Here is a 13877-nt window from a genome sequence, read left to right on the forward strand (position 1 = left end):
AAGAAAAAAAAGTCACGAAACTTGGCGCTGAAAATTCCGGATTGACCGCCTTCCTGATATGGTAAATTCAGCTCCACTTTAACACTAGGCCTGGGGTCACATGATCCACTTCTCCAATCGCGCTGGATCTCAATAATTCGCATGATGCATACATACTCCATAGATGGTAACTATCTAACTAGGTATTTATTCCTTGGTCTTCATTGACACCACGCTTACCACTCACCTCTTAGAAATTCTCGAATCTCAACCCAATTGAAGCATGGCGTTTCTTATAATATAAAGCTCCTGCTTGCTGAAACCCTCAGTTCGAGTCCATCGGTTTACAGCATCACTAGTGATTGCGCTTGGGAACAATCTGGCTCCGCTTGTCCTATGGATTACCGTGTTCGAGACCCCATCCTCGCGCTATTTTCCCACGTTGACTTGGGTAATAACTGGAGAATCCATGATCTTGCCCGGATTTTACCTTGTTGATATATTGTTTAGACAGCAACCAAGGCCTGAAATTTTAAGAAACATTTCACCAGATCCCCGGCAATCTCTCGCTCGTGATCGAAATGCTGGGCTGCCTCGCTTCTTCAAATAATCGCTAGTAATAAACAATTAGCCCGCAAATTAACTTGATCGACGATATTTTTTTCCCTCCCCCCAAGTGTGTTGTTCTATCCGAGCTGTATCGCTTATCTTACATAGCTCAGCCCACTAATATCCCCTTAACTAGGGATTGCAGGCTGAACTATTTATTGGCGTATCACCGTGAGAAAGACATATATCTCGGTGTGGGTATCCTGCCGCGTGTCCTGTTACTCGCTATGATCGCTGCCGCACCATAAATTCCGAGCATAATGCCTAGTATCCGAGTTTTGAGCCGGGATCACCCCGAACGCTCTCTGGTGCTAGCCACCTCCGACGATGTCTTGATTTTCCGGTATAGCTTAGGGGAATCGGGGCCTGAAGAATACCGCTGTCTGGTCGAATTCGCAAGTTTATCCTCCACAGACTTGACGGGTTACAAAACTCTAGGTCACGGTTATGGCACTCTTGGATTGATTACTCTTGAGCAGGATATTTTTCTCTGCATTGTTTCTCGCTCCTTAGAGGCAGCCACAGTTAGACCAGGAGAAACTGTCCAGAGAATCGAAGATGTAGATTTCTGTAAGACTCCAATCATGCTCCGCACTCTGGTCTCGCCTAACATGTAAAGATTGCTTGAATCGTTCGGAATACGAATATCGACTGGACTATGAGCTCGAGTCTTCAACTGCTGTTGATGAATATAGCTCTGCTTCCGGTCTTGAGCCTAAATCCGGATCGGCTGAACATCCTTTTCTAGCTCTCAAGAAACTTCTCAGTGATGGGAGCTTCTATTACAGTCTCGATTTTAATCTCACTGATCGGCTGCAAGATCGGTGAGTCGACGAGCTCATTGCTGAAGAGTATCAATCAACTAATGTGCTATTAGTTCGGATAAGACGACTGCATTCGACATCGAATCTCTAGATAAGGATGTGTTATGGAACTCGTATATGATTGAACCACTCCTTGTCTTTAGATCCCAGCTATCCCCCCATGAGAAGCTGCATCTCGATTCTTGCCAGATCCTGACATGCGTGATCCGAGGATTCTGCGGCACATTAACTATTCCTGCATCTGTTCGCATCCTGAATTCACTGCAGACTAACTTACCGTCAATGTTGACATTGATTTCACGTCAGTCTTCGCGTCGTGCAGGCACGAGGTTCAATGCCCGTGGGATTGACGATGATGGCAATGTCGCGAATTTCGTCGAAACCGAAACAATCTTGTGGGTCTCTCCAGGTCTTGCGTTCTCCTATGTTCAGGTTCGAGGTTCAGTGCCAGTATTTTGGGAACAAGCCACCGGTTTCCTACCGGGGCAGCAGAAAATCGAAGTAACCCGATCTATCGAGGCCACCCAGCACGCCTTCGACAGACACTTTGAGGCTCTTGAGTTGGAATATGGCGCCGTCCACATAGTCAACCTTCTCAGCGAACTAAAGTCGGGCGAATTCGAACTCTCCACACGGTTCAGAGAGCATGTTAGAAGGAGCCCGCTGCGTCACAGGGGAGAATCCAAGAAGTCATCCGATCACGATTTGTTACGGATGACGGAATTTGACTTGAATGCTGAGGCTCGAGGACCGTTAGGATATGGAGCTGGCAGCGAGATCAAGCACGAGCTTGTGCATTCATTACATGGCTTCGCATATTTCCTTTCCGAAAAACTCAATGGAGGAAATAGAACCGCACCCGGAAGCTCTTCCGTGATTTTGCAACAGGAGGGTGTGTTTCGAACCAATTGTTTAGATTGCCTTGATCGCACAAATCTCGTGCAGACCATTATCAGCTCAATGGCCCTTGAGTCATTCTTACTGCAGGAAAGTGGAACTCTGAGCTCTGAAATTAATCTAAAGCATTCAACCCTCTGGGCTGATAATGGGGATGCTCTGTCCAAGATCTACGCTGGCACCGGTGCTCTTAGAAGCTCCTATACACGGCACGGAAAGATGTCTCTCGCTGGTGCGCTTGCAGATGCACGCAAAACTGCTGCAAGGCTTTACATCAACAACTTCTCGGACAAGGCTCGTCAAAAGACCATTGACTTGTTACTGGGCCGCCTACCAAGTCAAATACCGGTGGATCTGTACGACCCAGTCAATGATTTGGTATCCAGTGAACTTGGTCGTAGAGCATCGGAGTTCACCTCCAAGAAGTCAATCAACATTTGGGCCGGAACTTTCAATGTCAATGGACGCCTACAAGGCCCCGATATTGACCTCACTTCTTGGCTTTTCCCCGAAGCCAACGATCAATATCCGGATCCAGTCATTTTTGCGGTTGGATTTCAAGAAATTGTTGAATTAAGCCCACAACAAATCATGTCAACAGATCCTACGACCCGTCGATCGTGGGAGATTGCGGTTAGGGACTGTTTGAATTCACGTGCAACAGCAAAGGGTTCTGAGAAATATGTTCTCTTACGGACTGGTCAGCTTGTTGGGGCAGCATTGATGATATACGTGAGAGAAGATGCATTGAGAGATATAAAGAATGTGGAAGGCAGTGTTAAAAAGGTAAAGCTCCAAATAATATGCTGTCATTATGACTCTTTTTCCTAACAAAAGTCCTTGCAGACTGGGCTTTCTGGAATCGCTGGCAACAAAGGCGGTTGTGCCATTCGCTTTGAGTTTTCGAACACTAGACTTTGCTTTGTTACTGCTCATTTGGCAGCTGGGTTTGCAAATTATGATGAGCGAAATAATGACTACGAAACCATCGATCGGGGGCTTCGCTTTCAGCGGAACCGGGCCATCGAAGACCATGACACCATCGTATGGTTGGGTGATTTCAATTATCGGATTGGTCTCGGCAATCAGATCGTGAGAGATCTTGTGGCACAAAGCAATTACCAGAAGCTTTACGACAACGATCAGGTATGATACTTGTGTTATTTGTGGTATATGCACTCATAATAACATCTCTCTGTAGTTGAACTTGCAGATGCTAGCAGGGAGAGCCTTTCAGTTCTATAACGAAGGTCCCGTTACTTTCCCACCGACGTACAAGTACGATGTGGGCACCGACACCTATGATACATCGTAAGTTAGTTCACTCGTTCTTTACGCGTTGCATGAAACTCACCCTACTCTTCTTCTGAACCAGAGAGAAAGCACGTATACCCGCATGGTGTGACAGGGTTCTGTGGAAGGGATCCAACATTCGCCAACTAAACTATAATGTCACTGACCTACGACTCTCGGATCACCGCCCCGTCTGGGCTTTTTTCGCATGCATGATCAACATCGTTGACGAGGGCCGGAAGGAGATCCTTAGACAGAAAATTTATGCAGAGCGACGGTGTCCTCCGCATGACTTGCTGGCAGACCCGCCGCATCAGGCGGGTATAGGAGATGGAGATCTCATATCGTTTGAGTCGATCTCTCCAGGTCTCCCGCCCCCCAGCTCAGACCACCATAAATGGTGGTTGGATAACAGTACGTGCCTCATCACTGTTTCTTCTCTCTCCTCTTCCCACTATTTTGTCTAACCCATTGATTACCACCAGGTGCACCAGCAAAATCCCTAATACGGCCCCCCGCTGAGGGATATACCCTAAATCCCCACCGTGGATCGAACCCTTTCTCCCCCCGACCCAGTGCCGATTGGGTCCCTGCTCCCAACATGGCTAGCAGACCGAAACTTGCAGAATATGGCCGTGTGGGCCTCGATAGGCCCCCAGTTCCACCAAGAACAACGGGCCCCATCACAGCAGCGAAAACTGGAAGTGAGGTGTACAGCCACGCAAGAGTCAATGAAGGCATGAAGAAATTCTCACCGCCAATTCCTCCAAAGCCTACCTCTCTAGGTACAAAGCAGAATTCTGCGGCTCTCCGTAGAGCCCAAACTATGCCGCAGAATATCGACTCCACCAGCTCGAGGGGAGATACGAATCTTCGGCGTCGAGAAATAAAACCTACACCAAAGCTTCCGCCTGGGCACTCGGCCAGTAACTCCCCAGCGGCCCAGAATCTCAACGCTGGGTATGATCTTATGGATAGTTCAGTCAATCCTCCCAGTCAATCGACTTCTTCTTCATCAGGAGACAAACGGTGTGACCTTCTCGATGAAAACGTCAATGAGAACATTGGCTGGAAACCCCTTATTCCTCAATGATATTTTAAACTGGAACATATATCAAGGTGCTAGCAGCGTTCTTACAATTCTACATAGAATCTTATATAATACATTACGGTAATGAGGGAGAGAGAAAAAAATCATAATAAATACCACACCAAGTCAAGCCTTGTATTGTTCATCAGAGACATAATGCAGGCATTGGCAATCGAAGAAAAAAAGGTTATCTCTTCCCCTACCTAGCCAGCATTGGGCCAAGCAAAGAGAAAGAACAAAGAAGATGATTATATATATACACATATATATTGCCAAATGAATAAATAGGAAAAGGAAAGAAAGAACAGGAAAGGAAAGGAAAGAAAGAAAAAAGAAAAGGCTTTCAACGCTCTATGGGTATATCAGTAAATCATGACACATTGGATACATAGTTAAACCCCTCAGAACATTGCTTAAACACCGATGAAAGCTTTTTATACCCATTTACCCCAAACAGAAAAGATGCTCAGAACATACCATACCATCCTCCCCCGCGAGGCATGAGAAACCAATCCCGATGAGACGAGAGGAAAAGTCATGCCCCTCCAAAGCAGACCCGATAGAGTAGGCCCGGACTTCTTGGTGCTTGCCACAAATGCTGTAAGAATCGCCTGCAAGAGGGGCAACAAAGTGAAACTGGCCTCCAGTGTGTTTATGGAGATTCCAAATCCACCGATACCGCAGAAAATACATTGCAAGCGGCCCTCCCGCCTGTGGGCAGATGTTGCCCTCAAGTCAGTTGCTCCGAAAGCATCTAGGAGGGCAGAAACTACAGCTCGAGAGAGCTTTGACCAGAAGTTGTTGACTTGAACTCTATCAGAGAATACGGCCTATATCACCGTGCTGGGCTGCTTTAGGCTTTTTTTGCGCTTTTAAAGCCTTATTCACTCTAAAGCGGTTAGGGCCTCCAACCATCCACATGGCAAAGGCACTAGGATCGCCTGGTTTTGCCCGAGGCTTCTTTGGACCTATGTGACGTTAGTCTATATAAGCCAAATTACCATGGAAAAAAGGCGCGAGTTAGGCCCTGAATCTATAAACTTACCTGGTTCAGCCTTTTTCTTGGGTTCCTCGGGAGCGGGGGGGGCGGCATCTGCTGGAGGCTCGGGTGCCGCTTCCGCAGGGGCTTCCTCTACTGGAGCTGGATCGGGGTCTTTTGGCTTCTCGGGTATCGGCCACATGTGCATGGTTATAGTCCAATCGGGCTCAATAACGGTCTCCCAAATTTGTGGGAGAATAATATCGCCATTAGGGCCGATCAGATCATAATGACCCTCTGCAACATGAGGCCCGATTACCTCTATATGGAGAAAAGCTTGCTTTATAAGCTCCTCCATCCCCTTAATTCAAGTTCAAGCACGAGTTAGAATAAGTTGTCTCATTCATTATTGATAACTTGGGGGAACTGGTGACTTTACCTGCCATGTGCAGCACAAATCAAACGGAAAACTGAACTTTCTCCCAATGGCATCCTTGAACTTGATAGGCTTCTTTTTTTCCGGAGGTTTGTTCGCCGCCTCCGCAGCAGCAAGGGCTTCCGCGGTCTCCTTTTTAGCTGCCTCTGTAGCTGCTGCTGTCGCGACGGCTGTCGCCTCTGCTACAGCTTTCTCGGCGGCTTCTTCTGCCTCTTTTTTGGCCTTAGCAGCCTCTTCTGCAGCCTTTTGTTCTGCATCTGCCCTAGCAGCGGCAGCAGCTTCTTCAGTAATCTTCTTTTCATGCGCTGCACGTTCTTCTCTCGCATGTTGTTCCGCGGCTTCTCGTTCGATCATAGCTTGGTGAGCAGCGTCTCGAGCTTCCCGAGCTTCCCGTTCAGTTCTTTCCTCAAGGATCAATTTCTCAAGCCTCGCAATTGCCTCGTCTTTTGCAGTGTCGACAGGGTCAGGCGCAGGGGCAGGTGCAGGCGCAGGAGCAGGCGCAGGTGCAGGTGCAGGTGCAGGTGCAGGTGCAGGTGCAGGTGTAGGAACAGGAGAACCACCTGACTCGGCCTGACTAGGAGACGGTGGACGAGCATATGGGTTGAAATATGGCGGAATCATCCCCGGAACCATGTTGTAAGGTTCCCGGAAGGGATAATAAGCACCAGCTCCATAAGGGATCAAATCATGATGGTTCAATTGAGGGCCGCCGTATTGTGGACCGCCGTATTGTGGACCGCCATACTGTGGACCGCCGTACTGTGGACTGCCGTACTGTGGACCGCCATGTGGTAAGACGGGGTGTGAGAAAGGATGCTGGCCAGGGATAGGCCCTTCATTCCGATGCGAAGGAGCCCCAGCAGGATTGGGATGATTTCCCGCGTGACGTTCGTGAACATAGAAAGGAGGCATAGGACCATGAGGTTGTTGTAGTGGATGATTGTATCCGTAAACGGGATGGCCGTATGGGTTTTGCTGGCCGACTTGGCTGAGAGGCCCCACGCGGACCAACTGGTCCGATGGAGTATGTTGACCAGTTGAGGGTACGAATGCTCCATGGGGCACAGCTCCATTGGGGTAACCATAGGATGGGCCGGGAGATGAACTACGCGCATAACCTGAACCCTGTGCAGGCGGCGCCCAAAATTTCCGTTCCTGAGACGTTCGCGAGTAGGGTTCTCCATACTCCTCGGCTGAATCGGCACTTTCTGGCGACTCCGGTGAAGGCTGACGACGGGATCGTCGCGGTTGAGACTCTCGCTCTTGGACAATCTGGCGCCTTCCTGACCGCCGACGACTCGTGGATGAAGATGATGGGGCATGGACGGGGTTACGGCTGCGGGGGCGATAGGTTGGAGGTCGAGAGGCCGAGTCGGACGGCTTTATCTCATCAGGGTAGACCAAATGCGACCATTCTTCGTATGGATCGTGGTATCCATGACTTTCTGAGTCTGATGGCGGGGAAACCTGCACTCCAGAGGAATCTTCCTCGTCGGATAAAGAGGAATCGTCCGAGTCGTGATGCTTCGGGGCAATTCTGATGTTGAACCTATTTAGCCGTTAGTATCATGGGAGGAAGCTGACAAGACACGCAAGTGACGCACCCCATTGGATTGTCACGCGTGTATGCACTGGAAAATTTCGAGAGTAGAGTTGATTTGATATCAAGTGACTAGGTGGGTGTATAACCGGGGAGAATTGTTGGTTAAAGTTGAAATCAAAGGTCGCGCGCGATGTAACGAAGCAGTTTACCAACCCTCACAAATACTCGGAGATAAAAGTATCACGCATATTCAAGATTTTTGAAAGGAAAGCGGGAGGGGGGGGGGCCTATCGTAAGGCTTGCACCTTGTTGACTGCAGAGTAGGTGAGTCCCAAGGCAAAAATAATCGCACGAAGCAATTTGAGAAACAATAATAATGGAGGGGAGATCTAGAGGCAGTCCTGGGGAATTAAAGAAAGAGAGAAAAAACATGGGAAGCTTAGACCAGGATAGGAATGATGGATAATATACGACCTCAATAAGAGGGGAAACTAAAGTAAGCCAGACAAACTGATTGGGGGGGTTGCAAGGGGAGGAGAGAGGAGAGGAGAGGAAGAGGAAGAAGAAGAGGAAGAAAAGAAGACAGAGGAAGAGAGGGGAGGGGGGAAGAATGTCATCAGGTAGGAAAGTAAATAATTAATCGTGAGGGAGTTCACGGCCTGATCAGAAAATCATTCATTCCCACTTGGGCCCAGGAACAATAATTTTGGGCATATATAATATAATATTTATTACCTGTAACTAACAATCTTCAAGGCTGAGCCAATAACCTATAAAAATCTGCAGTTTTTCTCTTTTTTTCTCTCTCTCTTTTTTCTCTCTTTGTGTAACAAACCACCGGAGGCAAAAAAAAAAAAAAAAAAAAAAGACGCTGTACCTAAAGACCTAGTCCCAGTTACTAGGTAGATAGTAAGTACCTAAGTCTGCTGCCCAATGTCCAATCAAAATTCTATATCTGGGGGGTAGATGAGCAAAAGAAGAAAGGAAAGGAAAGGCAACAAAAATCTATATTATGAGTCTAGAGCGCTTGTTTTTCTCTTCGATATATATAGGTATATCTACCTACGTGACTCGGATTATATCACAATAGTACATGATTGACTATGGAGGCTCTGGATAAGGTATACATACATACATACTTCGGTTGTACTTAACAGAGTACTTCAATAATCCCCGTTGCTGATCCATGGTACAATATTCCTATATATTCTATTATTATAACTATTCTACCTAAGAATGATGATGATGACTCTTACTTTTTCTTTTCCAAGTCTGCATGGACGCCTCGTAATTTTATGTTTCTTTGGGCTGTAAAGAATAATATGGATAAATGGATCTCGTTATTGGTCTTCTCGCACTTTCGATGCTTTTCCTCAGCTTAGAGCCTTATCCTTCATTGAGAATCCAACTGAAATCTTGCAAAAGCTTCCGCTTGTTGAATCCATTTAAATCGAGAACTTCCGAGATCATTCCGTGTGTCAGTGGAGAGACTCGAGAGCTTGTCTGGCGGTGAGTCTAGGAGTGTCCCTCCCTAGATTTAGTATTCCTAAATCATCGCAATTGTTAGTTAATGATAGGGGTTGAGTAAAATGTTAATTTGCTATTAATCTATTGTTGTTTTTTGCGGGGAAATTTAGGGACTTTCTCAAGCCGGATCGTTGTAACTCTCAGGTACCTTACCTTACCTTGCTTCTTCTGCAATTTGACTACTGCGACGCATCTACGAACTAGCATTCCAACTGCCAACAAGAAACTAAGGAAGGGTATCTATCCAACCGAATCGACCTCGACCTTGTAACTCCCCCGGAGTTACCAGTAATCCCAAAACTCTGTAAGTTGAAATGCGATCGATTCCTACAGTTTGCTTTTCTAACCCAGTGGAAAAGTACCTTTACCGATATCGATACAACGTGGCCTTTAGTACAACTTGACAACTATAAGAAACCACATTTCCATCCTCTACATCCTCACCACACTCGTATTATCCCGTATTATCCAATCTCCCTGTCACCAACACAAAAAAGCCCGCCGGTGACCTTTTTTTTTTTTTTCCCACTATCCCTTCCTTATAGCTTCATTGCGACCTTTACTACCCGAGGGGAAAAAAAAAACCACTGTAGCAAACAATCATGGTAGGTTGGCCTGCTTCTTCTTGCCTTCCCCCCCCCCTCCCTACAAAAAAGAGGAGCGCTGACTTCTCCCCCCCCCCCTTTTACAGGCCCAGACACCACAGCAAAGGAGAGCAAATGAGAAATTCGCCAAGCATGAATCTGCAAAGCGTGGAAAGTCCAAGACAACAGTTTCTAAACAGTCCTCGAAGCCGTCGCTGCCAATAGGCTGGGTTGGTATGTCGTAACCCGTCCCGAAAAGAAAGACGGCGGAGGGATCAAGCTAATGCGATCGATCGAATAGCCCTCCTTGCGTTCGTTGTCTGCGGTGGACTTATCTTCGAGTTATTGAGAATAATTCCGGAATTGTGGTCCGCTACGGCCTCTCTGTTTAATCGCTTGATGGGCTAAGTAAGCCCTTGAACAAACATGGAGAAAGATGTCCGGCCTTTCTTTTGCTACTAAAGCTCTTCTTCCTCCTCCTCCTTCTCCTCCTCTTACAACAACAACAACAACAATTTCGTCTCCGGGAAAATATTTAATAATATGCTTTATATTCGCACACTCGCCTACGACCCTTGTCATAGCGCGAATGTGGAAATCCTATTTCCTGCAATTGCTCAGTATTGCCATGCAATGGGAGAATAGTGCACTACAGGTTCGGATGGGTTCATCCAAGCTGGCGCTGCTGATTCCCATTCAATAGTATCCCCGGTATAGGGGGGGGGGGGGGGGGGGCATTCACCACCAGATGGACGAGCACAAGTTTATGGAGCGTGTATTCAATAATGTTTGTCTTAACATGTATTATTATTATTACTTTTTTTTTTATTCTCAGTTATCACTACGCTTTTTTCGGCTGCCTTTGTAATGATGACTGGTCCTGCCCAAGCTCGCCCGCCTCATTGTTGGTTACCAATTGGTCATGACTGCTTTCCAAGGCCTTTGTTCCCCGAGACTTAGTATGTGTGGACTTCTTTGTCTTCCTCTTTTTCTTCACCAGGGTCCCCTCTGAAGGGATACCCTCGAGGTGGACGCGCTCTGAGGCTCTCTGCATTTTCAGCCGGATTTTCTCCACCTCTTTCATGGCTGTAATCATCTCTGCATCATCCTCGACCGCCTTTGCGCTGCTATTGTCAACACGGGCAGATCCCCTCTCTTCCTCCAGGGAAAAATCTCGGAGGCCACTAGAATCAACTTGAAGCAAAGATCGTCTCGCTTTCGCAGGCTCATCAAAGGCTCGGTGGCGTGCGGGCTCATCAACCCCAAGCATCTCATCGGAGATAACATCGTATTTTTTAGTTTGCGTGGAGATCTTGTCCTGACTATCGTAAGGCGCCGATAAAGCCACGTGATGACCCTCCATCCTACTAATTTTGAGGTCAACTATTGGAATAGCATCAAGATCAAGCTCATCTCCACCCATGCTACTCGGAGTTTTCTCAACTCGTCCGACTGTACCAGAGGATTCATCGGAACCAATGTAGAATGGGTCGTCTCTATTGCGTTGCCTTCGTTCCACTTTTTGCCTCAAAAGTGCGGCAGCCGCCTCTGCAGGCATATCAGAGTTCTGATATGAAAAGCTAGAGGGTATGCCAACGGGGCTGAAATCACCCTGCTGCTTATTGAACACAGGAACTTCTCGAACGTAGTAAAAGTCGTTGAAAGGTACCTGAGGCTGGACCTCAGAAACCTCCTCATCATAAAGCTCGAACAAACCGCGAAGGTTACCATTGAGCGGCAAATCCAAACGAAGCTGGCTAGGTAGGGGTACCTTTTTCTGGGCATTTGGCGCCACCGGATTCAATTCAAGGCCATGGAAAAGACCAGGGATGACCGAAGAAAACAAATAAGGGACCTGGGTGTCCTCTGACCCTGTCTGCATCACATCGGCAGCCAGCCGCATCATCTCTAAAAACTCAATAGACCTTTCCTGAACTTCTAAGTCAGGGTGAGCCGCTAGAAGTTCGAGAAACTCGATGATCCGTGCGAGGAAAAGAGAAATTTCGCTCTTTCGTGCTACGCTCCAACCCTCGCCATCAGTATGGACGATATGAACAAGGACCTTGGGAGCGGCCTGAATGAAAAGAGAGAGCGTTTTCGCAGATAGCGATACATTTGATACATCAATCAGCGATTGAAGTGTCTGACCAGGCGATGCAAGATATTCAGCGAATTCTCCAATCACCCATGCGAGAGGCCCAAGTATGCCACCGTCTGCGTGAGATACACTAGAGAAAAAAGATTGCCGATTATCAATAAGAATTAAAGACTCTGCAGCTCTGGTCGCTTCCATCCGAACGTCTTTAACACGAACAGCAACATTCCGCAGTTCTAATCCAATCCGACATGCGATATTATCTCTCGACTCGTTTTCAATTCCCTGATAAGCAACATGCTGCAAGCTGGAGCCTTCAACACTGGCAGGGAGAAGATTCACAAGCTGCATTAAAACATCAACATACCAGTCGAAATCTGCTAGCCTTGAATAATTGTCGGACGAACAAATATCAAGAATTCGATGTAAAACTTCCACACGGTAGTCGTTTGGAATGGAAAACCGTGACTTCTCTTTCCGCGAGTCCTTCCGTTCCGCGGAATCTGACCACTCCATATCTTCAACGTCTGAAATGCTCCCTTGTGGTGCAGTATGCCGGGAATCCTCTAGCTGAGTGACTAACCGATTAACGACTGACTGGAGACTATCCCTAGTAACCATGCGAGCTGCAAGTTCAAGGGCTTGAAGTCGAATCGAAATATCGGCATCATCTAGGCAATTCAATATAACATCCTGATGCGTCGATACCAGAAATGGATAAGAAACCACGATCCTGCTGAAAGCAAGCAATGCAACATACTTGACTATGGACCTGTCGTTAACGTTTTATAAACTACGGGATAGCACAGAAGCACTTACGATTGGGGTCAAAATCCGTAACCACCATGCCTCGTAGCTTCCCGACACAAAGATTTGCGATTTCATCCTTTTCTTCGAGATTTCCTTCCCCATCAAGGATTCCGCCTTGAATTATGCCATTAATGCATTCATAAAGTAATGACATTGCAGAGGTGGTCTCGATTATATTGATTAGTGGTCGAATAAGTTTTCGAACAAGCCGAGGTTCCAGTGAAGTCAGGGTTGCAAACTAGATGAATCAGAATGGAAAGTGCGGCAACAGCAAGGAGTATACGCACGAGTTTTATTATTTTAATAGCCATCCAATTGTTACCTCCGTCCACTAGCAACTCAAAAAATCTCGGCGCAAGTGGGAGAAAGTCGTGAGGCCGTCGCCATCCAAGCTCGCATATAACATTGAGAACAGCAGTTGTGACACTGGTATCCTCATCATCATCCATCAGGCGATCCTTTAATTTGGGCCACGCCAGTTTAAGGGCCTCGGGATAGACCAAGGCAAGCCGGTACAGGCACACTACCGCCTTCTTTCGAATCAGGGCATGAGAGTGTGATATACGGGGAACGACGTCAGGGAGAAGCGACATGGCGAGAGATGGTGTGATTATATTTGGCAGCGTGATCAGGGGAAGGGAGATGTTTTGTATGCTTGACGATATTAGATCCTGAGAAAGAACTATTAGTAGGTGTTAAGCGGAGTGGAGGGCTCTTGCAAACCTTTTTTAGTAAATTTGTCGCAAGCATAAGAACTTCAGTTTCCGGTCTGAAGCTTTGCAGTGCCCCAAGATATCCAGCCCTTTTTTGAAGATATTTCGCCGATGACATGACTTCGAGGACATGGAAAGAGGCCCAAGACATATCGTATCCGAACATCTCCAAATAAATTAGTTTTAAGAGAGCCGTGGCTTTCTTATCTGATGGCATTTTAACATGAGGCGCGCCAGGTTTGAAGGATATATTGTAAGGTACGTACCCATATCTGGAGAACGGATTTCGGTCCTGCATTCTCGAAGACTGTTTTGTATATAGTCCTCTTCGGCACCTTTATGGTTTCTTAGACCTTTAATAAGGTCATAGAGAGATTTTTCAAACCTAGTGCATATTAAATTCCGGTCGAAAAACGATCAAATCACACCGCGCACACTCACATTGTCGCCTGGTATTCATCGACTTTCCAAGAACCAAACCGCTGGCGTCTGCTAACT

The 13877-nt window shown here is 47.0% G+C and overlaps 4 protein-coding genes across 4 annotated transcripts; 2 read left to right on the forward strand and 2 right to left on the reverse strand.

Moving 5' to 3' along the window:
* The first annotated feature begins 659 nt into the window (after positions 1–659).
* P175DRAFT_0291228 (SacI domain and endonuclease/exonuclease/phosphatase family protein) lies at positions 660–4962 on the forward strand. The gene is made up of 7 exons (XM_040892783.1): positions 660–1158; positions 1208–1412; positions 1466–3095; positions 3156–3455; positions 3511–3620; positions 3685–4016; positions 4088–4962. Exons 1-7 carry the CDS (start codon positions 849–851, stop codon positions 4693–4695), a joined length of 3495 nt encoding a protein of 1164 aa, XP_040750586.1. The 5' UTR covers positions 660–848; the 3' UTR covers positions 4696–4962.
* Positions 4963–5101: 139 nt separating this feature from the next.
* Positions 5102–7803, reverse strand: P175DRAFT_0291199 (uncharacterized protein). Its single transcript, XM_040892782.1, has 4 exons — positions 7712–7803; positions 6111–7656; positions 5738–6032; positions 5102–5660 (listed from the first exon to the last, which is right to left on the reverse strand). The coding sequence occupies exons 1-4, from the start codon at positions 7714–7716 to the stop codon at positions 5509–5511; spliced, it is 1998 nt and encodes a 665-aa protein (XP_040750587.1). The 5' UTR covers positions 7717–7803; the 3' UTR covers positions 5102–5508.
* A 2068-nt stretch (positions 7804–9871) lies between these two features.
* On the forward strand, positions 9872–10169 carry P175DRAFT_0440487 (RAMP4 family protein; the record flags this gene model as incomplete). Its single annotated transcript, XM_040894023.1, has 2 exons — positions 9872–9995; positions 10063–10169. Coding segments are annotated over 2 exons (231 nt in total), but the record flags the coding sequence as incomplete, so codon positions are not given.
* Positions 10170–10602: 433 nt separating this feature from the next.
* Positions 10603–13649, reverse strand: P175DRAFT_0517509 (putative AP-3 complex subunit delta; the record flags this gene model as incomplete). The annotated part of the gene is made up of 5 exons (XM_040898985.1): positions 10603–12620; positions 12676–12904; positions 12954–13337; positions 13390–13586; positions 13646–13649. The coding sequence occupies 5 exons, from the start codon at positions 13647–13649 to the stop codon at positions 10603–10605; spliced, it is 2832 nt and encodes a 943-aa protein (XP_040750589.1).
* Positions 13650–13877: the final 228 nt, after the last annotated feature.

This window comes from Aspergillus ochraceoroseus, assembly GCF_002846915.1.
Source record: "Aspergillus ochraceoroseus IBT 24754 chromosome Unknown P175scaffold_6, whole genome shotgun sequence".
NCBI classification, from domain to species: domain Eukaryota; kingdom Fungi; phylum Ascomycota; class Eurotiomycetes; order Eurotiales; family Aspergillaceae; genus Aspergillus; species Aspergillus ochraceoroseus.

Excerpts from the sequence above, each read along its gene's own strand:
- P175DRAFT_0291228 (XM_040892783.1), top strand. The coding sequence starts at position 849 with ATGCCTAGTATCCGAGTTTTGAGCCGGGATCACCCCGAACGCTCTCTG. Across the intron at positions 3,096-3,155 it reads TGGAAGGCAGTGTTAAAAAG|ACTGGGCTTTCTGGAATCGC; the intron begins GTAAAGCTCCAA and ends AAGTCCTTGCAG. Across the intron at positions 3,621-3,684 it reads ACCGACACCTATGATACATC|AGAGAAAGCACGTATACCCG; the intron begins GTAAGTTAGTTC and ends CTTCTGAACCAG.
- P175DRAFT_0291199 (XM_040892782.1), bottom strand. Across the intron at positions 6,033-6,110 it reads ATTTGTGCTGCACATGGCAG|GGGATGGAGGAGCTTATAAA; the intron begins GTAAAGTCACCA and ends ACTTGAATTAAG. Across the intron at positions 5,661-5,737 it reads CAAGAAAAAGGCTGAACCAG|GTCCAAAGAAGCCTCGGGCA; the intron begins GTAAGTTTATAG and ends AACGTCACATAG.